The sequence below is a fragment of the Sordaria macrospora genome, chromosome 2, assembly GCF_033870435.1.
Source record: "Sordaria macrospora chromosome 2, complete sequence".
NCBI classification, from domain to species: Eukaryota; Fungi; Ascomycota; class Sordariomycetes; order Sordariales; family Sordariaceae; genus Sordaria; species Sordaria macrospora.
Window position 1 is genome coordinate 6081366 of NC_089372.1, and position 26558 is coordinate 6107923.

At 52.1% G+C, this 26558-nt stretch overlaps 6 protein-coding genes and 1 non-coding gene across 7 annotated transcripts; 5 read left to right on the forward strand and 2 right to left on the reverse strand.

Annotated features, from left to right (window-relative positions):
• Positions 1-18: 18 nt before the first annotated feature.
• Positions 19-2255, forward strand: SMAC4_13347 (uncharacterized protein; the record flags this gene model as incomplete). Its single annotated transcript, XM_066091384.1, has 1 exon — positions 19-2255. One exon carries the CDS (start codon positions 19-21, stop codon positions 1861-1863), a length of 1845 nt encoding a protein of 614 aa, XP_065946310.1. The 3' UTR covers positions 1864-2255.
• Positions 2256-3952: 1697 nt separating this feature from the next.
• SMAC4_08208 (uncharacterized protein) lies at positions 3953-4585 on the forward strand (the record flags this gene model as incomplete). The annotated part of the gene is made up of 2 exons (XM_024655890.1): positions 3953-4032; positions 4282-4585. The coding sequence occupies 2 exons, from the start codon at positions 3953-3955 to the stop codon at positions 4583-4585; spliced, it is 384 nt and encodes a 127-aa protein (XP_024511710.1).
• A 1183-nt stretch (positions 4586-5768) lies between these two features.
• On the forward strand, positions 5769-6991 carry SMAC4_08207 (uncharacterized protein; the record flags this gene model as incomplete). Its single annotated transcript, XM_003347176.1, has 2 exons — positions 5769-6170; positions 6245-6991. 2 exons carry the CDS (start codon positions 5769-5771, stop codon positions 6989-6991), a joined length of 1149 nt encoding a protein of 382 aa, XP_003347224.1.
• A 941-nt stretch (positions 6992-7932) lies between these two features.
• SMAC4_08206 (uncharacterized protein) lies at positions 7933-9421 on the reverse strand (the record flags this gene model as incomplete). The annotated part of the gene is made up of 4 exons (XM_066090765.1): positions 7933-8465; positions 8524-8596; positions 8650-9311; positions 9373-9421. 4 exons carry the CDS (start codon positions 9419-9421, stop codon positions 7933-7935), a joined length of 1317 nt encoding a protein of 438 aa, XP_065946311.1.
• Positions 9422-11488: 2067 nt separating this feature from the next.
• Positions 11489-11623, forward strand: SMAC4_13348. The gene is made up of 2 exons: positions 11489-11525; positions 11588-11623. It is a non-coding gene; the product is annotated as a tRNA-Thr (tRNA).
• Positions 11624-11742: 119 nt separating this feature from the next.
• Positions 11743-13163, reverse strand: SMAC4_08205 (uncharacterized protein; the record flags this gene model as incomplete). Its single annotated transcript, XM_024655889.2, has 3 exons — positions 12518-13163; positions 12323-12457; positions 11743-12256 (listed from the first exon to the last, which is right to left on the reverse strand). Exons 1-3 carry the CDS (start codon positions 12844-12846, stop codon positions 11743-11745), a joined length of 978 nt encoding a protein of 325 aa, XP_024511709.1. The 5' UTR covers positions 12847-13163.
• A 10069-nt stretch (positions 13164-23232) lies between these two features.
• SMAC4_08204 (uncharacterized protein) lies at positions 23233-26533 on the forward strand. Its single transcript, XM_066090764.1, has 4 exons — positions 23233-23796; positions 23928-24747; positions 24811-25326; positions 25384-26533. The coding sequence occupies exons 1-4, from the start codon at positions 23675-23677 to the stop codon at positions 25843-25845; spliced, it is 1920 nt and encodes a 639-aa protein (XP_065946312.1). The 5' UTR covers positions 23233-23674; the 3' UTR covers positions 25846-26533.
• The last annotated feature ends 25 nt before the right edge of the window (positions 26534-26558 follow it).

Genomic DNA, 26558 nt, shown 5'->3' on the forward strand with positions numbered 1-26558 from the left:
CGCTGGGTTGAGTCTTTTATGACGGACCGCATGGCCTGCGTTCGATACCCAGGGGTGACCACTCCTATGCGCCGTCTCAGATGCGGGCTCCCTCAGGGCTCACCTGCATCGCCAATCATCTACCTGCTCTACACAGAGCCGGTCCACCGCCTCGGGGAGAGCGAAGCGCAGCATTTTGGATATGCAGACGACTGTGCAGTTCTTGTCACTGGCTCCTTGAACGAAGAGGTTGCTGAGAAGGCTCAACGAGAGCTGGACACCATGGTCCGGTGGGGAGTAGACAACGCTGTTGAGTTCTCCCCGGACAAGACCGAAATTCAGTTTTTCTCCAGGAAAAGACAAACAGCGTCTTTCCCGACCATTATGCACAGAAGAGTCGAGGTGGCTGCACAGCCGGCAATGCGTTGGCTGGGGATTTGGCTCTACAGCAAGCTGAACTGGAAGCACCACATCGAGCACAGGCTCGCCTCCGCCAAGCAGGTAGTCCGCCACATACGCGGTCTCAACAGAGTCTACCACGGCGCCCCTCCAGGCTCCATGGTGAAGGTTATGAAGGCTGTCGTCCTGCCAAAGGCCCTATTTGGCTCTGAAATCTGGTGGCCAGGCCATAAGAAGCACGCCCTTCATCGTAAACAAGGGGAGTTTCCGCTTGTTAGCAATGGACTGGCGGACCTCGTTCATAAAGTTCAGACTGCGGTTAACATTGCCATCCGCGCCAGCTTACCAGTGTGGAGAACGACGCGCCTTGCCATTCTCTACCGCGAAGCTAACCTGCCTCCCGTCCCTCTTCTTCTAGAAGCGGCCCGGCGGCGGCACGCTGTGCGCCTCCTCACCTTAGATCCTGCCCACCCGCTCGTCCCGCGTCTTTCGGAACCCCGAAGGACGCCACGCGGCCTGCCTCGCCGCCCTACAACTCTACAGACGGCTGCACAGCTCGCCTTGCCTTTCCCGCGGCCGGTTCTACAGCCGCCCGTCTATAACGGAGACACTCACAAAGATCCAGCGCCCACGTCTAAGGACAGGGTTGCCAAGGATTTCAAAGAATGGCTTCTCCAACTAGATCCCTTGGAGATTGTCGTTTACACCGACGGCTCTATGATAGCTAAGCAGATGGGCCTCCCAGCGCACGCGGAGGACCCCGACGCCGAAGAAAAACCAGAGGGCGAGTGTGTAGGCTTTGGCTACGTAATCTTCCAAGGACAGACAGAACTCGGCCGCGGATGCGGTCAGTTAGAACAAGCGGAAGTTTTCGATGCGGAGGCGGAAGGGGCGCGGCATGGTCTCAAGGCCGCTGTGGCGCTCTTCCCGGAGGCACAGGCCCGACCACGCATTACGATATGCCTTGATAACACGTCCGTCATTAGAGGACTCCGAGGAACCCCAGCTGCGTCGTCACAAGCGGCTTTCCTTGATTTCCGTGCCACCCGTAAGGGCTATGGCCCCAGTCTGGTCAGCGTCCGCTGGGTCCCCGGCCACAAAGGCATCACGGGCAACGAGATTGCTGACGAGCTCGCTAAGGCCGGAGCGGAAGGGGGAGAGGTAGTCAATGAAGGCTTGGCTACCCTTGCGCATTCAAGGCGACTTGCTAAGAGAGAGGCGCGTACGGATTTCAAAGCATGGTGGGCCGCGAACAAGCCAGAGTCTTATGCAGACTACCGGTTGGGGGTCTCTATCCAGCCTAACGACGAACTAAAAGAGTTGGACAGACGCCCTGCTAACATGCTTCTGTGGAAGCTGGAAGAATCCCTTCCATCCCTTTTTCTGCAGGAAGGCATATGTAGTTTCCCCCCGCACGGGCGAAGCGGCTACGCGGGAGAATCTCTCCCTTGCTATTGGAATTTACTGGCAGCGCTTTATCGCTAGGATTCAAACCTCGCACTTCTTTTCGTGGACTTGCACGAGAAAGGCATGGCGCCAGACCCTCTGGCAACAGCACACTGACGGCGGTGGCGCCGCTGACAACCTTACGGGGTTTTTACGGAGTAGAGGGGTGGGGGTTGGCCATGGCCACGACATTGAGAGGGTTACGATGGACTTGGACAGGCTAGTTCACCGTGCAAGGAGGCGGGAGGAGGCCTTGCGGGAGGAGGAGAGCGAGAGCGAGAGCGGAGAGGAGTGATTCTGTCATTTCTTTTATCTTTTCCTTTGTGCTACAGGTTCCGTCATATACTGGCGGCTCGCCCACTGGGCGATTCGATTATAAGTGTTGGGCCGCGTTTACGCTATGGGCAACACATGATTTACATTGGCAATAGGCCTCGGTTTGCCCTCGGATTAATGGTTTTGGTGGACAATTAGGGCACTGCTCTTAATTTTGTATGCTAGACTCACCGGTGCGGCACGTCTCATGCCCTACGGGTGGCGGAAGTAGACGTTAAAAATAACAACAACAACAACAACAACCCAGTTTAGCGCCCTGGACGGTCCGATCTCACCCACAGCCTCGAGTCTTGGCAGCAACGCCCTGTCTTGGTGTCAACTCTGTTTCGATCTCCGTCATTCCGTCAATCCTGTGACGACCTCCGACGGCCAACCTTCTTACAACCGCACTCCCTCTCCAAAACTACGTGCTATGGAAAACATCACGATTGATCCGCCTGGGCCGGATTCGACGCAAGTCTCTTTTAATGTCTGAACCGCGAACGCATAAAGTCCGGTGCTTGTGCGCCTTCATGTGACGAACCGTTACAAGCACAGGAGTATTATCGCTGGGATAGAACAATAGAGTAACGGAGTAGTAGCCGAAAGGTACTGGTAGATTGTGGTAGCTATTGCTTGCTGAAGAGCCTTATAAACGAAGGCCGGGAGGCCTTCTTTTATACTGCTTTTCCCTGGACCTGGTGTACTAGACCCGAGGACCCGAACCTTTCGGGCCTTCGGGTCCAATCTGATTGGTCTATCTATGTAGCTAGCTTACATAACTTTGGGTGGATCGTAACACCTCACAAGAAAGTCACGATCACGAGCCCTTTGCTTCCCCCCCTCGCGACAAACCCGACAACGACAGTGACAACGACAACGACAGGAAGGGATAGTTCGCATGGAAAACATGCTAGATTCTGCAGATGATCAAGGACGCAGAAGGAGGGAGGAGGATTGAATGATGTGGACACAGGTACATGTCCACGGAGCATTTTGGATTGGAATAGATAGGAAGTGAATTTTGGTAGCGAATACCCGCATCATCCGACCGAAATAGGTAGCCATCTTCAAGCGTTACATCTAGTTGAAATTTAAGGGGGTCTCTTTTCAGCCACATAACCCGTCATCCAACTCTTATTTTCAATATTAAAACGTCGCACAAGGCTCTATCGAACACATGTGAGTCTACAAGGCTGTGACGAACCGTTACAAGCACAGGAGTATTATCGCTGGGATAGAACAATAGAGTAACGGAGTAGTAGCCAAAAGGTACTGGTAGGTTGTGATAGCTATTGCTTGCTGAAGAACCAGGTATAACGAAGGCCGGGAGGCCTTCTTATATACTGGTCTTCAACCCCGTCCCGTGGTCCCGAAAGCCCGGGACATCGGGTCCTATCTGATTGGTCAATCTATCTAGCTTACATGAGGCTCAACGATTGGATCGTAACAAAGGCGTAAAGGTATGCGCAATGGCTCGGCCGAGTGTGGATCAGGAGAGGCTGAAGAGCTGCCAGGTTCCACGGCAAGCGGGATCACGACATGTTGTTGTGCTCTTTAACATCTGGCCGGGAACATGGACAACGAAACGCTCCGTTCTGTGACAACAAACATCTCTGTACGATGTGTTGAATTATTAGAATCCTATAAGTCCCACTGACCGGCTCTACACGGTGCTCAAATTGTATAAGGAGTTGGCGATGCCTTCTTTGTCCAGTCCCCAATGATCAAGTAGCTGACCCATCAGTTCTAAGACATCAATCAACTCCGTGATTCAGCCTTTCGACGAGCATTCTAACAACAGCCGAATAGCATGCTCGGATGCAGGCTCAGCACGTGCAACCTCGCTGCACAAATCAGGTGGCTTCCCCAAAGAGATCACATTTTCAAAAAGTCTCCCGAACAGCTTCCATATGGCTTACTTTGGTCACCCGGTCCTTATTGTCACCGAGGGCATGGATGCGAAGGGCCGGGTTAGCGGTCTCTTTGTAAGTTTACCTTGATTGTCCAGCAGGAACTTTCCGGTCCTCGCGATTTCTCACGAGCTTAAACTTCTTGATGCTGACCGGACTGTCTTTAACCCCTTCAGATGACATCCTTTAACAACCAAAATATCATCGACAAGTTCCCCGAGCGCCGCAGAAGGCTGCCTTACTGGCCCATAAAACCGACCCCTGTGCACCCCGACACCAAGGATCTCCTTGAGCTCAAAGACAAAAGACTCATGGCCAGGGAATACTCGTACGTCAACAGCCAAGGTTCCTGTTCGATTCGCTACGACATCCTGGAGCCGTACATACCAGAAGACCCAGAGGACGCTTGGGTCCTAGATGAGGAATCCTATTTGAAGGTCACCCAAGGACGGGACTACAGTAAGTTCCAGAGCAAATCATGGAGAAAAGAGGAAGAGGAATCGCTTCCGCCGCTGCCGGAATCCGTGAAATAAAGGATGGAGGAGGGGAAACAAGCATCCAGGATGCACGAGGATTCGGAAACATTGGATATTGCAAAGGAGATTAGAGAAAAGACATGGAGAGAGTACTACGAGGATATCATGGGGGAATTTCTGCCACCGGACGATACCGTGGGGTCTTTTATGGAAACATTTTCCTTTTAGGTGGATGAGCCCGATCCTTGATGCTTCTAGGGGATGTGAAAGGGACCGGAAGCAAATTAGAGAAGGAGTATAATGGTGCGTTGGGATTCTGGATAATTAGGTACTAGGAACGAATTTTGACTGTCGAATATGAAACTGGTGGGTGTTGAAATGTAGAGCAACGGATGTCAATCACTGCATCATGATGGCACATCCGCGATAATGATTTGGAATCAAAGACTTCAAATCTCGTGGATCAGTCATGTTAAGAACTCTTGAAGATAATGCGTCAATTCAAGTAGTACAAGCGGTTCGGTCCGAATACCTCCGTTCTCCGTTCCTTCCCACTCTCACCCGAGCGTTCTTTCTTCAGCGCTTCCGCGCTATCTGCCCTGGTTGGGGACGGGAGGTGGGGGGTACAGGACCGATGAACCTTTTTTTTCCATCTTCTTCTTAGGTTCTAGGTTTCTCTTCAAATCTTTCTCGACTCGACGTCCAATCTTCCGCCACGCGATCAAGCCACACGTGCACCTCGAGTTGTCGTTAACTTCCCGCGTCCCGTATGCTCGGTCCTTTTTCCCGCATCCCGGCTTCCGTCGCACCCGACACATGGGACGTCAGACCTGCACCGCAGAGATCAAACTTGCACATACATCGCGCGCGGTTGTGCAGACGGGTGCAAAGGAGGGGGTAGGGCGAAGGACCGCTACACAAAGGCCGCACAGGAGCCTCACGACAGCAAGAGCCGCAACGATCTCATGTCGTGGATCACGACGTGGAGCTATGCATGGATATGCGAAACGCAACATAGTCGACGAGAGACGTGATACGATTTGGGGACTTGAAACATCGCGAGCACTCGTACGGACCTCCACAGATGTTGTTGAAGGGGATGGAGCCGTATAAGAAGGTCGGATCACCTAGTTGACGATGTGCACATCTGGAGACGTACATCGAAACCTCAATACCAGACCTTCTTGGCCACAAACCACATTTCCATCCGTTTGGTCTTGCCGAATGCTTGCCAATTAGCATGGCCATCGACAACACGTTATACTCCGAGGATGATGGCGGCTCTCGTCGTACCAGCCTCAGCACAACCAGGAATCGTTATCTACCTCTATACAGGCAGGAAAACGATGACCACGGCCACCATCGGAGTAACAGCATCCGAAGCGTCAATTATGGCAACGGTACCTCAACCCGGTGGAATGGTTCTCGCCAAGCCGGCTCAGGCGAGTCAAATTTGAACTGGAGAGAACGGTCTAGAGCTCCGGATCTTGATCCCAGTAATATTGCTGGACAGATCATGGTTTTACCACCGATGCCGAAACTTGACCTTCTTAAAGTAGGGGGATCAGACGGGCGTCGTCTGGACGATGATGGTTACGAGCATCCGGTGCTTATTCTGACCAATCCGGACCATGAAGGTTACGTTATTTGCCAGAAGGCGAGTATTCCTCCGTTTTCATCTCTTTCTTGCGATGGCTGACGGGACTTTTGATCCAGATGACCTCTTTCAAGTGCACAACTCTTGCAAAGAAGTTTCCAGGCGACAGAGACAAGCCCAACAAGTACACAGGTTCTTATATGCAGATTGCTGACGATCAACCACCCGATCCTGATGCTCCAATCGTACTTCATCTATACAATGAACACAATACCTGGCCCAAGTACATGAGAAAACGGTCATTCGTCGAGACTATCAAGTCATACAGATGTCGTCGGTCTATCTTGGAACCATACGAGGATTCAAGAAACCCATGGTTCATCGATGCCGACTCTTTGGACATAGCCATTGCTCGAGTTCTGTTTATGAAGGTGGAGTTCCCGCTGCGTTCAAACAATCTTCTCGAGCCTCAGAAACCACAACACATGGTCGTCCCATTTGGTACAGACAGGCATCCCGGCAATGTTGTGCAGATGCTCCCACGAAAACCACACTTTGGGAAGAAGCCACTACAGCTAGCACAACCAGCTCAACCAGCACAACCAGCACAGGCAGCGGACATAAAGCAGCCAGACTCTCCCCAGCCGTCCGCCGAGACTCCTAGGCCCGCTCCGTCGAACAACATCCGGGAAGCCATCTTCAAAAAGCTTCATATGGACAGTTTGAGCCAAAAAGTCAAGACTATCGAGGACATGGAGTCTTCCTTTCCGAAACACAGAGCGCTGGAGCCAAAGCCCTCGAGGATGATGCAAAATTTCCTGCGCTCTGTAAGAAGAACAGCTACGCCGTGGTCCGACGCTCACTAAGAAGAAGACGGAGAGGCTCTTCAGTCACTTAGAACGGTGGAAGGTCAAATGTAGGCATGCGATGGGGAATGGACGGCCTGTGGTGGATTTAAGGATCTAAACTGGAAGGCAATGGTTCACTGAATGTTTTCTTTGCTTTCTCGTATTAGGTTGATAAAGAGGGACCACGATGGTATGACGGGATTGTTACAATCCAATAAGGGATCACCTATGTAAGAAGTTAGATAGACCAATCAGAGCCGCGCCGGGCGCCGCGGCCACGGCCAAGGGGGCGCATACTGAAGGACCAGTATATAAAGGCCTCCCAGGCCTTCTGAATACTGGGCTCTTCAGCAAGCAATAGCTATCACAATCTACCAGTACCTTTCGGCTACTACTCTGTTACTCTATTGTTCTATCCCAGCAATAATACTCCTGTGCTTGTAACGGTTCGTCACAGGGATGCAACTTGATGGAATTACAGTAAAGGGGGACGGTTTCCTTATGTTTTCCTATACCATTATAAGCGTTGGACCTGCTATTTACATCGCTCATGTGCAAAGTGATACCTCTGTGCTTCATTTTCACATAGCCGGAGCCTGCTATAGGCGGAGTGGATGCCTTTCTGTGGGACCAGACGGCAACTTGTAGGACGGGGTGCTGAACAAAGTGCGACGCAAACACCCCTAAATGAGGAACTGCTACGTGAAAGTGACCATGCACAACGGGATACAAAGAGGAGACATGTGAAAGGTCTCTCTATATCTCCGAGAGAATGGCTGTGTACCGGTACTAGCATAGACGGCTCAGTGTCACTGAAGTGGACCAAAACACGCTGGAGACACATCCAGTTTTTTGGCAGGACTACCAGCACGAAGAACACTTTGAGATGACCGCTTGGCTGACCAAACCCTAAGCTGTCTTTGTTCCTCAGCTTCATACCTACATTGCATGCCCGTCCTTTATGACTTGGGACTCAAGATATAAATCTCTCCCTCGGCACTATTATCGCTCCCCACAAAAAGTCCCCTGCCCGCGGGATCCCAACTAGCAGCCGTCAGCCTAAAGCAGCTACTCTGCGTGAGTCCATTCGCGGTACAACTCCCCGGATTCGTCGCGCTGAAGATATCCGTATACCCCGTTCTCGAGTCGGCTGGAGCAACAGGATCATAACTCCCATCCGCCAACCTGGTAAACGGCACCTGCACGACTTTGAAGCCCGTAGGCGGCTGCCGGTTCCACGAGCCGTGGAAGGTGATGTACATGTTCTTGGCGTCTGTGTCGAAGGTGTTCCAGATGGGCGCGGAGTGGGCTTGGAAGGTGAGCCGCGGCGCGATGGCTTTGCCGTTGCAGGTGGCGTCGTTGTAGGAAGAGTTGGGGGCCGTGACAAAGTGTTGGCCGGTTTTGAGACCGTTGGTAAAGGAGGAGGGGTCCCAGACTGAGAAACAGGTTGGGTAGCCGTACCAGGCGTTGCGGACGGTGCGGGGGTCGCCGACTGGTGGGGGAAGGGGGTTAGTGGTGGTTGAAGGAATGGAGGGAAGGAAAGGGCTTACGGTTGTTGAGCTTCTCGGCTGGGTTATTGGTGTGGATGTCCTTGCGTTGACCGTTTTCGGTGCGAGTAAAGTCCTGTTGTACAAGGTTAGCAGAGGCTAAAAGGAGGGGATTAGAGGGCTGCTCGCATCGCCGCTGTTCTCGACACCCCAGAAGACACCATTCGGATCAGGGACAAAGCCGATCTCGTTCCTCAGACCATACCCAAACATCTCTCCTTGTGTGTTATAGTTGTAGCCACCCGAGGGAACGTTGTTGGTGTCAAAGACCTTGATGCAAGCACGACCAGTCGACGGCTGCTGCGAAGCCATGTCGAAGTTGGAGTTGCTGCCCACTTGCAGCAGGACCAGGTTCGGCTGACCTGGGACAACCTTAACGGCACGAGACGAGTGGACACCCGTCGACATGCCCTTGACAATGGTCTTTTGGTTGCTGACCTTGCGAGTGAGAGCATCATACGCCCAGCTGTAGAGAGTCGTCTCGGAGGAAGCGTAGAGGGTCTTGCCATCGGGTGTCAGGTCCAAGCCATGGTTGAGACCACCTCCAGATATAAGCATGTTGGTGCTGTTGACGCAGCCATCGGCACCAAAAGTGTGGACGGAGACGCCCCTGGTGTTTTGCTGGACAAGCATGTTGCCTTCGGTGTCCCAGATGACGGTTCGTACTTGTTTCAAGCTGCCGGCGATCTTCATGACGGTCCAGCCGGAGTTGACTGTGTATTGGTAGCGCATGTTGGGGACGCCGCTGCAGCTTTTGGGAAGAGGGAGCTTTACGACTTCGGCATGGACATCTGTGACTAGTGTTAGCTACATTACTTGTCATGGCGGAAACACGAAGGGGAATTAACCTACCGGCACCCAAAAGGGCCGCTGCCATGGCGAAGAGACTGAAGAGACGCATTTTGTTGGAGTCCACGTGGTGTTACAATCGACGATATGGAGAGACCTTGCAACCAGAGGAGAGGATGCTGAAGAATGCGGAATACGCGGTGGGCATGCAAGCTCCTTCTATATAATCACCTTCGGCAACAAAACAAGATCCAGGGCCGCCAAGACGGGATCAGTCCAGTTGCTTCATCTAAACGACCGTCCAATTCCAACGATCATGCTGTGGTGTCGATATCAAGATGGCGATATAACGTGATTGTGAAGGGATGTTCTGAGTTTCGGTGGCCAACCATTGTACCGGGATGAAGGCGACCCAATATCGGGTATGATAGCCTGTTCGGCAGTATTGCTCCGAGCTCACGGCAGTCGCCATTCTGTGCCGTGCGTCGTCACATTTCTCCACGATCTATCTTCCGGACTCGCGTGGGAAAATTGCGGGCAAGTTCGCCGATTGGCTGGTGATGAGCCGCATATTAATGAAGGGCGAAAGTCCGGTTTGCTGTTGTTCCAAGAAATATTACGACGTTTAAATGGAGCACTTGATCGCCAGGTGATTAGCAGCATCATGACACTGAGAAAAATATAGTCGAAAAAAGAGAAAAATGGAGAAGATGACCTGCTCAGACTACGCGTTGTAGTACTTCTTTGGCGGCGTGAGATTTGTGGTATGCTTTACAGTACTTAATTCATGGTTGACGACGTGCTGGACCTAATCTAGTGACATCGACGACGCTTGCCGAAGCTCACTTCCAGCAACTTGTTCAGAAGGTCGGCGTGCTGGTGAGTTATGAGATAGGTTGCTCACATCTCTATCTCTCCAGTCAATATTCTTAAGATCCGAATAGCTTCATCGTTGACGCGGCGCCAGTCGATCCTCATGATCAGGGCAGCAACAAGGAGAAACATCTTGATCGAAGGATGAGGTGTTTGGCTCGTCGACGATGAAATTCTGTAGATGCTCTGGTGATGCTTTTGTAAGTAAGTTTGTGTATTGTTTTGAGAAGCTTGATGGCGCGACAACGGAGTGGGAGAGAAATTGTAGAAAGATCACTGTTGAAGAACGAGATGTGAGTGTTGAATGAAGTCGCAATAAACTTTCAAGTGGCTTGTCGTCATGTAGATGCACCGCTTACCTTGCATAGTAACAATAGCGAACGGACGCGAACCGACAATAAGGCAGAGGCAGGGGCATGCACGCACTGTACCAGAAACCAACTTGAAAAGTGGCGGCGCTCGGATCATTGCCGAATTTCCATTGGTCCCTTCTTCAAGGGACCCACGTTAAAAAGAAAAAGACAGAAGAAAAGGAAAAAAAAGACCAACGTCCAGGAACAAGCATCAGTCAACAACCACAAAAGACAGAGTGCCAAATTCAATGCTGGAAGGAAAGCTGTATCTGTATCTTGAATGGCCGGAGAAGAAAAGTCGTACCGAGCCGAGCTCAATACTCTGCTCATGAAGCTCAACGTGGGATGCACCTTCCAAACGCGATGCACCCGCACATAAAAGACTTGAGGACGATTGCGTGCAGTTCTGCATCCACGCAACAGCTCCATATTTTTGAGTAAGAATGAAAGCAGTACGCAGGAACATTGCCCTCTGACTGGATTTGCGTGGAATTGGATCGGAAGGAGCGAGTGAAGGTCGTGAGCGAGTGTTTTAACTCAGCACTGCGTGGCCGCTTGATGCGGGTCCGATGGCAAGTATGCCGTGCTAGCATAAGCCTCTCGTCACGGAGGAAGGAAAGTACAGGCAGGAATTACGACAGAAAGGAAGGAGGGAAGGAACGCTAGCTTGGTCGCTATGAGAAGCTCATTCTAGGTCCAAAGTGCAAAATTTGAAATCCGACTAGTAGTGAGGTGAGCTTGCGTCTTCTGTTCCTCATGAGCCATAAGGTCTGTGTGATGTGGCATGGCTTCAGGCACGTTCAGTTGAGGAAGGTGCGCTTGTTGGTACTACGGCTTTTCATTGGCTTGATTCCTCTAAGAGGTATGACGTTGCCCCTGGGTGACTACCAGGGGTATGTGACCCGAGGTATACGTATTAGGTCCGCAGACCTCCTTCCAACAAACAAAGCAAAGCGCGGTTGGCGTAGTAGTCAACGCGTTCGCTCAGTAAATGGCACTTCGAACGCCCACAGTGTCCGCTGTCAGTCCCCTTCGGGGGGTGTGCCACTGATTGTGGAAGTTCCCGGGTTCGAATCCCGAACCGCGCATCTTTTTTTCTTCCTTCTCTTTCTGATAATCCTTTTTTCCCTATTTTTGTTTTACCCGCAACACTCGCTAGTTTGAAGCTGTATATCTCATCCCATTCATGCCCGACCTAGCCATCTGTTCACCGCAGTTTCTGCACCGCAGGCGCAGTTTGCTGCTTTCCTCCAGCTGTGTTAGCGACGGCGGGCGCATAGCCGTCTGGAAATAGCTTGCTGGGCAGGGGCGTCATTCCATGTTTCTCGCTCATGTGCCGGAGGAGGTCAGATTGACAAAGGAACGCGACGTTCTCGTCACACGTCAAGTCCTTGTCGTTCATGAATGGCCTTCCCTCGCTGCCGTAAAGCTTGGTGTAGGGGCATATGTGAAGTTCATCCTGGCCTGGTTTGGCCACGTCGGGAACTCGGGACATGCTTTGGGGTTCGTGCCAGGGTGCGCCGCTTGCAGTCGAGTGGAAAGTTTCACCGGCAGCAGGTGAGTTGCTCCTCTCAGGTGTGTGATAGGGACTGACTGTTGGTGTATGATAGGGGCTCACTTCTTCCGGAAATGCGGGACGGGCCTCTCCAAACTTGACAGAGAAATCAGGAAGCTGTGTAGTACTGGTAACGCCCGATGCTATTGAGGCTTGCGCGAAGCGCCTGGAAGGTTCAAGTTAGTGTTAGAAATGCTCGAGTAGCCCTGATGCTCATTAAGAGAGGACATACTGTGTGTCTCCCGGTATCCTTTTCAAGCCAGAGAAGTGTGAAGCGCTATCTCTGCCGTTGATGGAACGTTGTGCGAGACCCCCGGGACCATAAGCTGAAGTGTGATTATTGTTGTAATTAGTGAGGTTTGACAGCCTAGAAGATGTAAGCTTGGATGATTCCAGTACATAGGGTCTTAGTCCGAAGATGACTCACTGATGGCTAGCTGTGAGATAGGTCGAGGGAAGATCCAAGTCAGTCTTAAACCACTCATGCTTCATCGCATCGACAGCACTGGGCCGCTTGTCAAATTCCGTCCAAAACCCGGACAAGAATTTCTGTGCGGTCGTTGAAACCTGCCAAACGACGAACCATGGAAGATGATCGTTCCGCACCTTCTTCCACTTCCTCTTCGGCATTGGGTCTATCCAACAATGTTCATCCTCGTCCCACATCCTAACAAAGTCTCTGCTGTCGGCTCCGTTATCGCCAAATGGTAACTTGTTAGTGAGAAGCTCAAACATCGTGACCCCTAGAGACCACATATCGATAGTCAGAAAGTTCTTAGCATCCTGCAGCTGCGGCGGCCAGAAGTATTCGGATCCTTGGATCTCAGGTGCCCCGTATGCCCAAGTGGTTCGTACCCCGCTCGCTACGTCCTGCTTGGCGCTGACTGACTTTGCAAACCCAAAATCGGCAAGTACGACCGTCCATTTATCATCGGGCTTGCTTGGTTGGGGACAACTCCGTATGAAGATATTCTTGAGGTGCACAAGAGGTTAGCAAAGAGATAACACGGTGATTGAGCATGCGTATTGGTATAGGGTAACCCATAGTAGGTAAAAATCACAAAGCTTCGTGAACGGGGATATATAAGAGAGGTGTACCTTTGGGGCAATGTCGCGATGGGTATATTCCTGTCCATGCATGAATCCAAGCGCTAGCAAGACTTGGAAGATGACGGACTTGCAATCATTTTCCTTCAGAGGTCCATTCCTTCTCAGATACTGGCTCAAGTCTCCCAGGGGCAGGTACTCCATAGCGATGTTGAGGCATCGTGGATACTCCGTCCACCAACCCAGACACTCCAGGAAGAAAGGTCGACCCTAGTACGAAAAGTCAGCATGGGAACTCATAAGGGGAGGAAGGGAGAAAACCTGGGAGACTAACACTGTCCGTCCCCCCATTGAACATGACCATTGCGAGAACCTCTCTCCAGTGCAGACTCTCTTTCTTCTCATCATATGTGATAGTTTTGACGACACGTTTGACGCCAAACAGTTTCGGATTCTTTGAGATGCACGACTGCACATAAATCTGAACATCCGCACTGCTTCGCAAAGGAGGATTTTCGATCTCCCAGTCTATCATCTCTGAATCACCGCCAGACAGAGGCCAATATGTGTGGCGGACTAGGGGAAGAGAGCTTGTGCCTTTGGGGTGATTTGGATGCAGTGGTCGTTCAGTCTTCAACCACATCGCCGTCGCAGGATCACCGGACAGACATGATCCTTTGTGATGATCACCCATGATGATGTACAAAAATTCAGGTAGCCGAGCCGGGTGTCCGAATTGTCCAAAATGGCTGTGTTTAGGAAGATTCGAAGTAAAGTAATGAAGATAGAAGGCGTGGTGGATAGGATAATAAGAGAGGTAGTTGGGATGCTGATGATACAACATCGAGTGACTGTGGGAAACACAGAAATATATCAACAGAATTCGCGGTATCCCAAACACCCATACATGGATGCAAGCAAAATGAGCCTACCAATGATCGGTAAAAACTCTTCTTGAGGATGGAGGCCCGAAATTGAGACCTCATAGTGCCGCCGGTCACTTGTAGGCTATGATCCAGGTCAGGGTTCGTTATGCGCAGTCGAGGCCTGAACTCTTTGGCGATGAAACTTTGTAGGCGGCGCTTATTAGCGAATGGAACATCGTGAGCGCCAGCGTGCTTAAGTAGCCAACCAACGTCGGAATGGCAAGGAGCATTAGCGCTATCAATTCAGAACAGTGCCATCTAACAGGTACACTGTGAACATTTGAGGCTCACGAGTGAGAATACATCGCCGGCGACACTGGTACAAATAAATGCAGACTGTGAGTGTGATCGACATGTGTCTTGCCGAAAGGAATGAGGGAATCCAGCGATTCAAGCGATTATACTGTATGTGCTGCAATGATTTAGTGCGCCCGTATAGCTCTGATTTCAATGCGTAGGAAAGGAAAACAGGACCGCGAACATGAAACAACGAAGCGCCGCATATACCCAGGAAGGTCTCCCGCCAAGGTGGAACATAAGATGTCTGGGTTGGTGATATACGGAGTCAGAGCTGGGTCCTTCAAATGGCTGAGGTGAGAGCAACGCGAGGTAGCAATGTTAAATCTTTCTTGACCAAAGCGCCTCCAAGCTCTTAGAGGGTTGGACGTCTGTCCCTCGACTAAAAGGCCATTGTCCTACTTCTGATATTACTTGTACGTGGAGGACATGGACTTGATAACCGGTTCCCCTAAGCGAGCACTCGCTACTTGCAATGGCCGGCTCGTTGGTAATAATCGGTGCAAGCGGTTTGGGGGCCCTCGACGAGTAAGCATTTCCACAGGAACCCCTGAGAAGACGTGATGGGGTCAGAGAGAGAGGAAGTGGGATGGACATTCTCAAAACAAGGTTGTATTCAAGTTCCACGAACTCCGTGAGGACCACAAGCCTGCCGCTTTCCAGGTTCAGAGCCTGAACAATTCGCTCGAAGCACGGTGCGCTCATGTACTCATGAAGCAGGATCAGTTCGACAAGCTCATTGAGCCGTTACTCGCAAGCGGTGGAGTGCCCCAGCACGTCGTTGAGCTAAGAAGCAAAATCATCGAACAGCTAGATGACAAGATCTTGATGGCACGTACGGCCATTACAGAATTTGACAAAGAGAAAAAAACTTGAAGCGCTTGGTCTGATTCCTTGTAATGAATTGACGAAGCACCTCAGGGCTGACACGGATACAGCACGTATGTGTTATGGCAACCTGGGAAGGGGAAACGACCGAAGCAATAGGCATTGCTTTCGAGATAATATACGTATCAGTCCACCTTGGGCTCTGACACCCAAGTCCTCGACTCTTCCATCCTCTGTGAAACACCTCGTCAGGTAGGGACGCTGCTCATGAAGATTGTGCCTAGCCTTCGGTAACATGCTCAAGAACACCCGTTAAGCTTCCTCACATGTGACTTTGAGCACTCGCCCAAACACCTGAACCAGCACTCGCCCTAGGAGTAACCACACCAGAGTTTGTCAGTCAGGAGCATTCCCACCAACACCCCTTCTGCAGAGCCTCGAGAACCCGAGGGCATGGGCATAGCAGCCGTACTCGAACCGGTGATTTGGAGCGAGCGCTGCCAGCCCCAGACCCCAATCGCTCAAAACTCCCTCTCTCTCATTGTTTTCTCCTGTGTTTCCACTTGGTATCCTTACTTTTGACGTCTTGACCGTTGACCAGCTGCTGGCTGTCTTCAGGCTCCGGCAAGACACTCCCGTCTGTGTCGATCGCCTTTCCAGGCTGCGGCTCACGCTTGTCATCATCCACCGGCCACGGAGGATGGGGCTAGGGTTTGAGGACTTTCACGGTTTTGGAACTCGGCGCGGGGACTTCGCAGGCGTGGGATTGATGACTCGGTTCGGGCTCGGGGTTCTTTGGAGCAGGCCGGGACTTCGAGGTCTTCGAGGGCTTTCGATCGACTCGACTCCGGGATGTGGCTTGGGCTTGGTCATTTCGGTGAAAGTGGGAGACTACTAATTCTGACATGTTAGCAGTCGTTTCATTCGGCTGGGGGATCAGGGGATGGCCAAGTTGCTCGCCATGGAGCTTGCTAGACGAAGCAGCTTGGGGGTCAAGTCGGAGGTGGAATTTGAGCAAAACGAAGATTGTATTAACGCGCGCATGTGCCCTCTGCTAATACTTCCGTGTGTTGAACTCTTTCGTACCCGTGGTGCCATTCTTAATCGAGCTCCCACCTCCAATGCTTCTGCTTCTGGCCTTCTTGTCGCTACTGCCCCTGGTGACCTTGATGATTTGCGCTTGCTCGTGCACCTTGATGACCTCCATCTCCAATGCTTCTACACGTGTACGAGAATGGAGGTGCTATCAGCAGCCACGGCACACCAAGAACGTTGAAATTAGCACTTTCGACGACTTGAGTACTTAGGGGAGCAGCAAACGACCGTGACGCCGAAGAGGAAGCAGTGACGTTGGGCGTTGTCAGGGTTAGGGTCAGTATCAGATTGGGATGTCGCCGAAGCCTCGAAGATGGGATTCATTCGGGAGGCAGAACATCCGGATCTTGTGCGATTGGAGGCACAGAAGAAAACTGGATCACCAGAGGGCTTTAGAGGCGGTGATTTGTGAATCCCGTTGACTTCGCATTGCCGGAGTGGTCTCGTGAAGCCCCGGGTGCTGCGCATCTGCAGGATTGCGGAATGCGGGGTCTGGATCACGGCCGTCGCATTGGAGACGGAAGGTGGATGATGGCGCTGTATGACTTGAACAGCGACTTCCCATTTGCATTCTCATCTATCTTGACTGCATTATTCAAATCGGAAGGTTCGTTCGACGGCATCGAAGGAGATATGGATTGGCCAACAATGGTCGTCGTTGAACGTCTTGATCGTTGGGCAAAGCCGTTGTTGTGCGACACAGCATGTCGTCGTCTGTGACTTATCCGCCGCTCGCCGGACGTCGCATCGCACGGTTGCCGCCTGTAGCGACCGTTGCGCACGGTCCACTCCAAACTTTGAGCATCCGATGTTTCGACTTCCGACGACTGATGTTTTCTGCGAACATGAAACGAACACCATCAGTTTTAAGAAAAATCCAAGAGATCAGATGAACCATTTGGTTCCTGCACTCCACCAATATTCCCAGGTTGTGTTCAGTCTTGGGTTCCTTGTCCATCTGTCGCGGGAAATGTGATTGTCAAAATCGCCTTCGGTGTGGTACGATTAAAGATTTCCCGGAGATCCAGATCTCTGACACATTTTCGTTCGGGTCGTCGTTTGCCTGCACTTTCCACTTTGCTTGGCCTTGGCTGGACCGACCCCGCTCGGCCGTCCGATGTTGCCCAAACTCCAAACTCCGTCCAGTCCATTCAACCTGGCAACGACCGACCGACGACCAACGGTCCAACTTTGCATCACCTCAGCTTACCACTTCGGCCCGGAAAGCCATCACATATTCACATATCTTTGATGCGGGCAATTCCCACACGGGCAGCCCGGGATACGGGATACGGGATCGCCACTCTTGGCGTCCCCCGACCACAATGCCACAATCTGTTCGTGACCTCTGCTACGCAGCCATTTCGCCATCTTTTGGCTTTCATGTGCAGCCATCAGTACCCCTCAGTCTCACACTATCCAACGGGATCCATTCATTCTTGCAGCATAGCTCTTGTGTAGCGGAGCTTCTTACGGCGAACGGAGTTACTTTGCTGTCATTAGTCTACCATTGGTGTCCTGCAATCGACTGACGACTTGACTGACGATTTGACTGGTGAGCTTTGCATCGAATCGTCTGTCATTCATCGTGATTGATAGTCCCGCATCGTCCACATCGTCCAGACGCCAGCGCCGTCGCCATCGCCATCGCCATCGCATCGCCGGCGCAAATCGCACTTTGCTCGACCGGTCAAGCAAGCTAGCAATGAAGCTTATCACGACTAGGGAAAATAACTAACCTCATGAGGTAGGCCGGATGTCTAGTTCAGCGGGGTCGTTCTTCATCAAGCAACAAGCTCGTCGACAGAAAATCCACACCCGTTGGCAATCCCCCTTCCCACAACCAGAGACGGTGTGAAAGTCAAAAAAGACTGATGGGAAGGATGGATGGAGAACACCGGCGCCGCGCCGGAGCAAATACACCAACCAGGACGTTGCCCGCTGGGTGATGTTGGCCTTGCTCGACGCCGTCGTCGCCGACTCGCCGTAGCTCCACGGTAGCGTAGACGCGAGGTGAGTTCACACCTTCATGAACGTGATCACGCGGCTCCTTGAGGCACCAGGAATGATCCAATCCTCTTGGTTCTTGTAATGACATGTAAGATGCAATGCAGTGCGTTGGTCTGCTTCTTTGCTTGGCTTTCTCAATCGAACCCTTTGCACGTCTTTCACTCGGGTGGATCTCCCGATGTCAGTCATTGGAGAGATGCGTCTCGGATGGTGATAAGCCGCCGCACGATGTGTTCGGCACGATCACAATCATGGTGTTTGCACGGCGATATGGATGAGGACCCCTCTTTTTGGTCAACGCCACATCCACATCACCAGCACAACTTCCTTGATTCTTGACTGGTTCATGTCTCTTCGTTGACAACAGGGTCCTTGATCTTTCATTCCCGGCCTCACTCACTCGAGTCCCTCACCCGGCGTGTCGGCTCCGGTGAACCTTGAGGGGTCTTCTTCACCTCTGCTGGAGACCCGTTATCTTTAAGGAGGATGCTCTCTAGGGGACTGATCCCTGTTTGACAGTCCACATCCCGACGGTGCTAAGGGTCTCCGCTTTCGAGAGATGTTAGTGCGAAATAGGAAAGAGTGCTGAAGAATACGATAAGACGAGCGACGATGGCGACAACCCCCGAAAGAAAAAAAGAAAAAAAGTTCATGAGCCTGGACGGGGAGGGAGGGGCAATCTGTTTACATGGTAGTAGCAGAATTAGGCAATCCCGATGCCTGTACAGACATCCTTCGGATCTCAAGGGTCCAGCAGGACCCCCAAGCTCCAGTCCAGTCCAGCCGACGGAATGACAAGCTCGCAGGTCGCAGCTCGGTTGATGCAGCAGCTTGCAGGTTCGCAGCTCTTGCGCAGGCGGCAGGAAAGCTCGCAGGCAGGAGCAGGCAGGAAGACAAGGAAGACAACAAAAGTCCAGACTTCATGGTCAGGGATAACTCGACTTCTCATTCAACAAGGGGACTCCATTCGCGCGCAGTTCTTAAAGCTGTTATATGGCTCCTTCTGGTCTTTTCCCACTTTCCCCGCATTTGTGCTAGTGGCTCAAAGTCGTTTCTTGGATTGGAAAGTGCGAACCTTCCTGGCTTTTTTTGAGCAAGAGTTCGGACGCAAAAGGTGAACGCCGACGTGAGGAGGGGAAGTCAGGAAATATTTCAATCCATGTCGCCGACCGATGAACGACGGTCGACAATGCGCGGACTGGACAATGCTATAGCTACCCATGTCACGACATACCTAACATTTTGGGATCAAGGGTCTGGCACGGGAGCTGGGAGGTTAACAGCCACATCTTGGAGAAACTTTTTTTTTTCTTTTGGTGTCTGGATGTCTGAACTTTTTGGTTTTGTTTACTCCATTCATCGTTTGATGTCCAGTCTTTTTTTCGCGCGGCTGGCTGGTGGATGGTTCCGTTCGGGCGGGATCCATTTATTGTCGTACTATGTAAGTGGTTTTACCTTTTTTGAAAGTGCTCCATTGATCGCTTGATTGATACAAAATGGATCCTCGATGTTTCGGTTGTCGTTTGAGACCAGCTGAAGTTGCTCCATCGTTGTCAAGCCATCCAAGCCATCCAAGCCATCCAAGACTAACTTGCCAGGGTACCAGGATGTTCTGTTCAAACCTCTCAAAACCAGCTCCTCCTGTTCGTCATAGATGGGCTCATGGGGATGTCTGTCTCAGTCTCACACACTTGCTTTGATCGGTTGATGGGAATTGGATCAACTGTTCTGCAATTCTCCATCATCCACAAATCGCCTGAGCCTTTTCATCCCCATCTATCATAACATGATCTCCTTCGCTGATCACTGGAAACGGTCCAGTCACCAAACGTGCGCCACTCGTCTGGCTTTGTCTGGTGGCTAGAGAAGAGTTTGCCCAGCCTCAATTGTCCCCCCCTTGCCAGCCAGCCCAGCAAGTGAGCGGTGTCCAAATTCTTTAGCTTTAGTTTGCTATCACAAGCAAGAGATATCCCATGTCGTGCCCGTTGTTTTTCCACGACCAGACTCAGAGAACCCCCGGAGCCCCAGGGCCCCAGCACTGACTTACACGCAAACCCCGGTCTTATTCTCACTCCCCCCCACTCATGTCGTTCTGTCGCCTGAGATTCTCGGAAAGGCGGCATGAACTTGTAAGTGGAAAATAGTCTATGATTTTTAGCGTTGCAACATTGGAGAGGGAAACGAAGAGGCTCGAGAGCGGGCGCGGAAAGTGCTACCCTGCACTGGACCAGACTGGACTGAACTGGACACTTTGGACCCTAACCCTTGTGCTGGCATAATTCTGCGGCGATATCAACGACGGGAACGGTGGCCGTTGGACTCCAACACTCGAGATCATGATCATGATCCTAATGCATCGAGGCACCGGCGATGAGATTGCCATTGTCCAACCGTAGGCGCCCAATCACACGTTTCAATCGACGCCTCAGATTTTTCCGGTTGATCTGGATGCCCAGTTCTGCCCAGCCGGCTTCCGTTCTGCTTGTCACGAGTTGATTGCAAAAAGAGAAATGTCTGGACGAGGCATGCGAGGCATGCAAGGCCGCAATTCGAGCCACAAATCTAACCAAAGAGGCGCCATTGCCGCCCACCCATCTGATTGCCTCTGCTTGCTGCGAAGAAAAATTATCCAGTCATTCTCGAAGAAGAGGCTGCCATCGGTTTATTACTTTGTTGACCCCTGAGATCAATGCCCAATGCCGCCCTCTACACACCATCTTGACCATCACCGCCTTTCTCTAGACGCCTTTGCGGCCCTCTAGACCTTCATAGCTTCCGTCGCTTCGTGTCTTCCATGCTTCGTACCGCGTACCGATATTTGCCTTCCATGCACAGCCGGGAGGGCGGGCAAGAGCAGGGAGAGGCCAATTGCGAGTCAATGGGCAGTCAATGGCAGTCCGGGATATCCGTACCAAGGATCATTTGCAAACCTTTTATAGCCGGTGGTTGGTGGTTGATTGCTTGGGATCCCCGGGGAGCCTGGTTGCCTGGCAGGCTTGGGCTTGTATGGGGGAGGGATCGTGAACGAGGGAGGGGAAATTTGGAAAGTGAAAGGCGATTACGCTTGCGAATACCTAGGTATGCTTTGCGTACATACATATGCATCCGGCATGCGGTTGAGTGGTACAGTACCAGTGGTGCAGACGCCGCGCGTTACCTTGCTGTTGAGAATGCTGGTGATGGCGGTGGTGAGAATGTAATATCGCCGCCGTCGGCGCCGCGTAGTTGTCGCCGTTGGATGTTTTGGAGATGGCTTTGTACGCGTACCTAGGTAGTGTGGTGATTTTAGACTAGTTGGTGCTGGCGGTCGTGATTCCGATAATGGTGTTCTTGTCGTCGCATTAAACTCGTCTTCGTTCGCGTCTCCGCGTCCGGCATGAATTGGGATTGCCCCTCCTTCCCAATTTCACCCACTTCACCCCATTTTCATGCAAACACTGTAACTCACGGAGGGGTCGATGGGTGGTTTTCGTCTCAAATCTCCGACCTCAATGCTTCCCCAGAATGACACAAATGCGACTCATCGCACATTTCCTGGCGGTGGTTGGTGTCTACGTGGCAGAGCGCCCCCCCGGGCACCTACCCCTGCTCATATGAGGCCTGTGCCCGCCTCGCTGCCGGTTCCCTGTCTGACTGAGAGCCCTCTCCCCGCCCAGCCTTTACGGACACCCCCTATCCTTGTCACTCAAAGTAAACAAAACCCGGTTCTAACAAAGAGCTCCCGATGACAGGACTTACAAGAGCGAATAACCGGGCGACATTCACATCACGGTGGAGAGGTCCTTCTTGTCATTTTTTCCCTCTTGCCTTTTTTGCCTCTGAAACCACTCGACAATTGGGCTTCTTGGAGGAAGCAGCGCCTGTCACGTGTGGGGCTCTTTTTTTCTCACAAGAGCTCACGCGGTTGCGGCCAGCGACTGAGAAGTGCAGGTAGCGTGCAGCTCGCTTGAGCAGACCGTACATGAGGCCCTTGCACCAAACATCCAGTCAACATCGTCGGCGAGTGCCTCACTTTTCGAATGCTGAGAGCGATTGGTAAGAGCGAAAGAACCAATGGCGGGGCTGGTTCCCAATTCGAAAGAGAGGCTCTTTCCTACTGGTGGTTGGCACAAGTCTTGGCTCCACCGCTAGCTTTGGTGTGCTTGGGTTAGGCTCCACTCTGTGAGTCGGTGCATCGAGTCCCTTTCGACGACGCGAGCGGGAGGCAGCGACTTGGTGGTGCTCCTTTCCTTTCACTTTTCACTCACCATCGAGGTCTCCCACTCTCAGTCTCGTCTTTTTGTTCAGTTTTAGTCTCCCGAGCTCCGGACGAGTCAACGAGGCCAGTCATTTGCCCAGGCCGAGTAGCGTCTGCCCATCTCTTCACTCTCTTTGGCTGTCGTCTTTTATATCTCTCGTTTCAGTGTGGCGATCATGGTCCAGATATGTACACTACACTACTGTGTCTCTGAACATGGGATCATGATGCTTGCAAGCGGTTCGACCTTCGGATGTAATGCAAGGCAGCGACGGAGCGATGACCGATGAGAGATCAATCACTTTGCTTTTACCCTACACTACAGCGTCCAGGGTCGCAGGGCGTGTCTGGAGTGCAGCCTCCATCACAAGCCATGGCAGGGCGGCTCCTTAGAGGCCATACAAGACAGAGTGATTGCAGCACGATTAAACGATGTGGCTCCCCTACATGTCGCTCCCATGCTGGCCGCGCTGTCGTGGGCCAACCCAGAGTCGATACAAGAGGCTACTTGGGTACACTATCGACTATACGGACCTGTTCGGCACTGAATGTGGGCGTAGTGGGCGTAGTCGGCGTCCTTCGCAGTAGGTGGGCGCGTTGCGTTAGTGGGCAGGATTGACGCCTAACCCGCAACAAATGGCCAAATGGGCGATCCCAGATGATAAGGAACTTCACCATGATAAAAGCTGCTTTTCCATCCTCTTCTCGGCCAAACTCCCTTTTTATTTTATTTTGATATCAGCAAGATTCACCACACCACGACAGACCACGAGATACAACCCACCCACCTGTACACACTAGATCACCACCACGCCCCCATCCGGTCTCCATCCATCAAACCACTCCAAGGAGGGGCCCATCAACTAGCTAGGTAGTGACCTAGAGATACCAAGCGAAACAAAACCGGTCTACGTCACCGCCGAAGCCGCAGCAGCCGCATTATTATCTTTATTTTTCCTCGTTTGATTTGATTTTATCTTTTTTTTTTTTTTTTCCGAGAGAGAAAAAAAAAAAGATCCTCGCCCATCCAGTTCGGTCCATTCCGAGAGTGTCACTCGCCCCCCCGCTAGTTCCAAAACATCATACGCAAGCCTGGCCTGCCACCCACCCCTCACAAGCTCCCAGTCTCGCCAAAATAATCAGCATGGCTCGCAAAAAGAAGTCCGGCTCCACAAAGACCCCCGGTCTCCCTGGCCAACCCCAGACGCAGGGTCACCTCTCGACGGTCCCCAAAAAGGTCCCCATCGACCACCGTCCCGAGACCTCGTGAGTAGAGCCTCATCCTCTATCTTTCTTCACTTTTTTATTCATCCACATCCCACACTGGACATTGCACACTATCATCTTAGTGTAGCATCCACATCACACACATCCTTCACAATGCTAACATCACACAGCCCATATGCCAGCCCGGCATGCAACCTTCCCTTTGCCAGCCCTATGGTGGTTGCCCTTGATGTCCTCAAGAACAAGGCTCCCAAGCTCTATGCCGCCTACGACAGCCAGAGCCCAGAACTTCCAACAATTTCCGAGGAGATTGGCCATGTCATTGTCCACTACCTCTACACCAACAAGTACGAGTCTCTCAAGCCCACGGGTGCCGATAAGCTCGCCAAGCAAATAGTCGAGCTCAAGACCGCCATCAAGGTCTACATCTTCGCCCGTGCCTATGACCTCCCCGACCTTGTCCGTCTTGCCGAGCGCAACGTTGAGAAGTTTGGCGATGGCATGGCCCTTCCCACCCTCCTCGAGGTCGCTAGTGACGCGTACCCCAGCCTTGCCGACTCCGACCAGTGGTTCATCGGCTACCTCAAGAAGCGCATCAGACTCCACCTCAACGATGCCAGCTCCCTTCTCGGCACCGATCTCTTGAGCCGTCTCAGCCACATCCTTTCTCCCAACAAGATCCTGCTCAGGATCGTCCTCGAGGTCTGCTGTGAGCAGATGACCAACCCCAAGCAGGAGCTTGCCAGCCCCATCACCAGCGCTGAATCCTCGCGTGCCACTTCAAGGACACGAGACCTCTCTCGCGACGAACGCAAGCAGTCTCCTCTCGCTGAGGAGGCCACACCAGAGGAGCCTGAGGTCAAGGCTATCGAGGTCGCTGCTACTCCCGTAGTCGAGGCTGAGACCGCCCCCGAGGTTGAGCAGCCTCAACAAGTTGAGGTTAACAGGGCTCCATCGGAGCTTGAGGCCGAGACTGTTCCCGAGTCCGAGGTTCGTGAACTGTTCGATGATGACATTTCTGAGCCTGAGCTTGAGGCTAAGACTGAGACACAGGTCGTCGCTGCCGTCGTGCCCGAGACCGAGACCAAGGTTGAGCTTGTTGGTCGTGACCGCAAGGATTCCGGCAAGGAGCTCAACGACGAGCTTCCAATTACCCTCAGCACTGAGCCCGTCATCAAGGAGCTCGACGCCTCTACCCATGATCTTCCCATTCGTCCTCGTGTCAACAGGGAGGCCGACTCCGGCTTCTGGGAGCCTACCACTCCCGCTGAGGCTGAGGCCGTCAAGGAGCACAACTTCTTGGAGCTCCAGTCTGCTCCTGCCGTCTCCGAGCTTTCGGCCGAGTCTGAGGCCGCTGAGGTCAAGGAGACTGAGGAGGATGTCAAGCAGGACAAGGGCAAGGCCGTCGATGCCGAGATCGAGGTTACCGAGACTCCCAACCAGTTCCTTCACCTCGCCGCCATTCCCGAGAACGCCGAGAACGTTGTCGAGTCCACCACTGAGGATGCCCTCAAGATTACTCAGGAGGTTGCCGTTGAGGAGCAGGATATCACCAAGCCCACAGAGAAGGTAGAACCAATTCCTGATTATCCAGAGCAAGAAGCACGACTAACACGCTATCAACAGGCTGAGACCACACCTGTTGACAATGAAGTCGACTCCTCCGATGCCGACAAGCAGCTACCTGAGCAACAGCAGCAGCTCACAGACGCCGCCGCCGATTCCGCCGAGAGGCAGAACGAGGCGCAGCATGAGCATGAGCTATCACCAGCCGCTCTACGCGACGCCGCAAAGTCCGTTGTCTCCTTCGCGGTCAGCGACGACCAAAAGGCGGAACTCGGTGTCCACGAAGAGCCCCGGACCGTTGGTGTCGATGCGGAGACCAAGTCCACCACCACCGGCGACCTCTTCGCCGGCGCCGAGCCCACCGAGTCCGCTCTTGTATCAGCTCCAAAGGTTTCGTCGAAGATAGACGTCTCGGATAAGACCGAGGAGGTCCCCGTCCACCCTGGCATGAACCCCAGGTCCAAGAGCTGGAAGAGGAGGTTGAGCATGCGCGTGCCTGCCCTCTTTGGTCGCGGCATGTGACTTGGTTCATCCGCTGATCATGATGATGTTGACGATAACGAATTAAGGGTGTTGCAGCCTTGGAAGACGAGATGAACGAACTGCACGATGGACATGACGATGGACATCACATCTCCTTCTCGGTGAAGGACCCTGTACCTTTTTTTCCTCTTTCTCGGTCTATGGTTCTTTTTTTTTTTTCCTATGAGCGAACGATCGCGCGTTGTTGGGGTTGCTGTTTGGCTTTTTTGATCTCATCTCATTGTTGGGCATAGCATATGCATATCTTGCTTGTTTTTTTGCCATTGCAGTTGTTTTTAGTTTTTGGATTTCATATATCCATGGGTCATCTGGCGTTTGAGCATTCATCTCTTTTTTTATCTGGTCGGTCGTTTGGAAATATATATCCCACAATCTTTTGCGCGCACTCTGAAGTTCTATGGTCATATGATGATGAAGATGGTGATATGAAGATGACTTCCTTTGATGTTGCAGATTCAGCACATGCACATGTTTTCTGCAAGGAGGTTCTCTGCGTTTGTTTTGATATCATCTTTTTAGTCCTATTCATTTCTTAGAAGGCGGCATCGATATCTAGATTGGCTGCTTCAGAGCATATCACATTACGAGCGCTTCAAGGGCAGAATACGTTTACAGATACCACAGATACCACATAGCAAAAATGAATGACGATATTCAAAAATCCCGGAAACAAGCATCTCGTCATTTGTTGG

Bases quoted from the DNA above. Each gene is read 5' to 3' on its own strand.
- SMAC4_08204 (XM_066090764.1), top strand. From the start codon at position 23,675: ATGGCTCGCAAAAAGAAGTCCGGCTCCACAAAGACCCCCGGTCTCCCT. The intron at 23,797-23,927 runs GTGAGTAGAGCC...AACATCACACAG, and splicing joins GACCACCGTCCCGAGACCTC to CCCATATGCCAGCCCGGCAT. The intron at 24,748-24,810 runs GTTCGTGAACTG...ACTGAGACACAG, and splicing joins AGACTGTTCCCGAGTCCGAG to GTCGTCGCTGCCGTCGTGCC.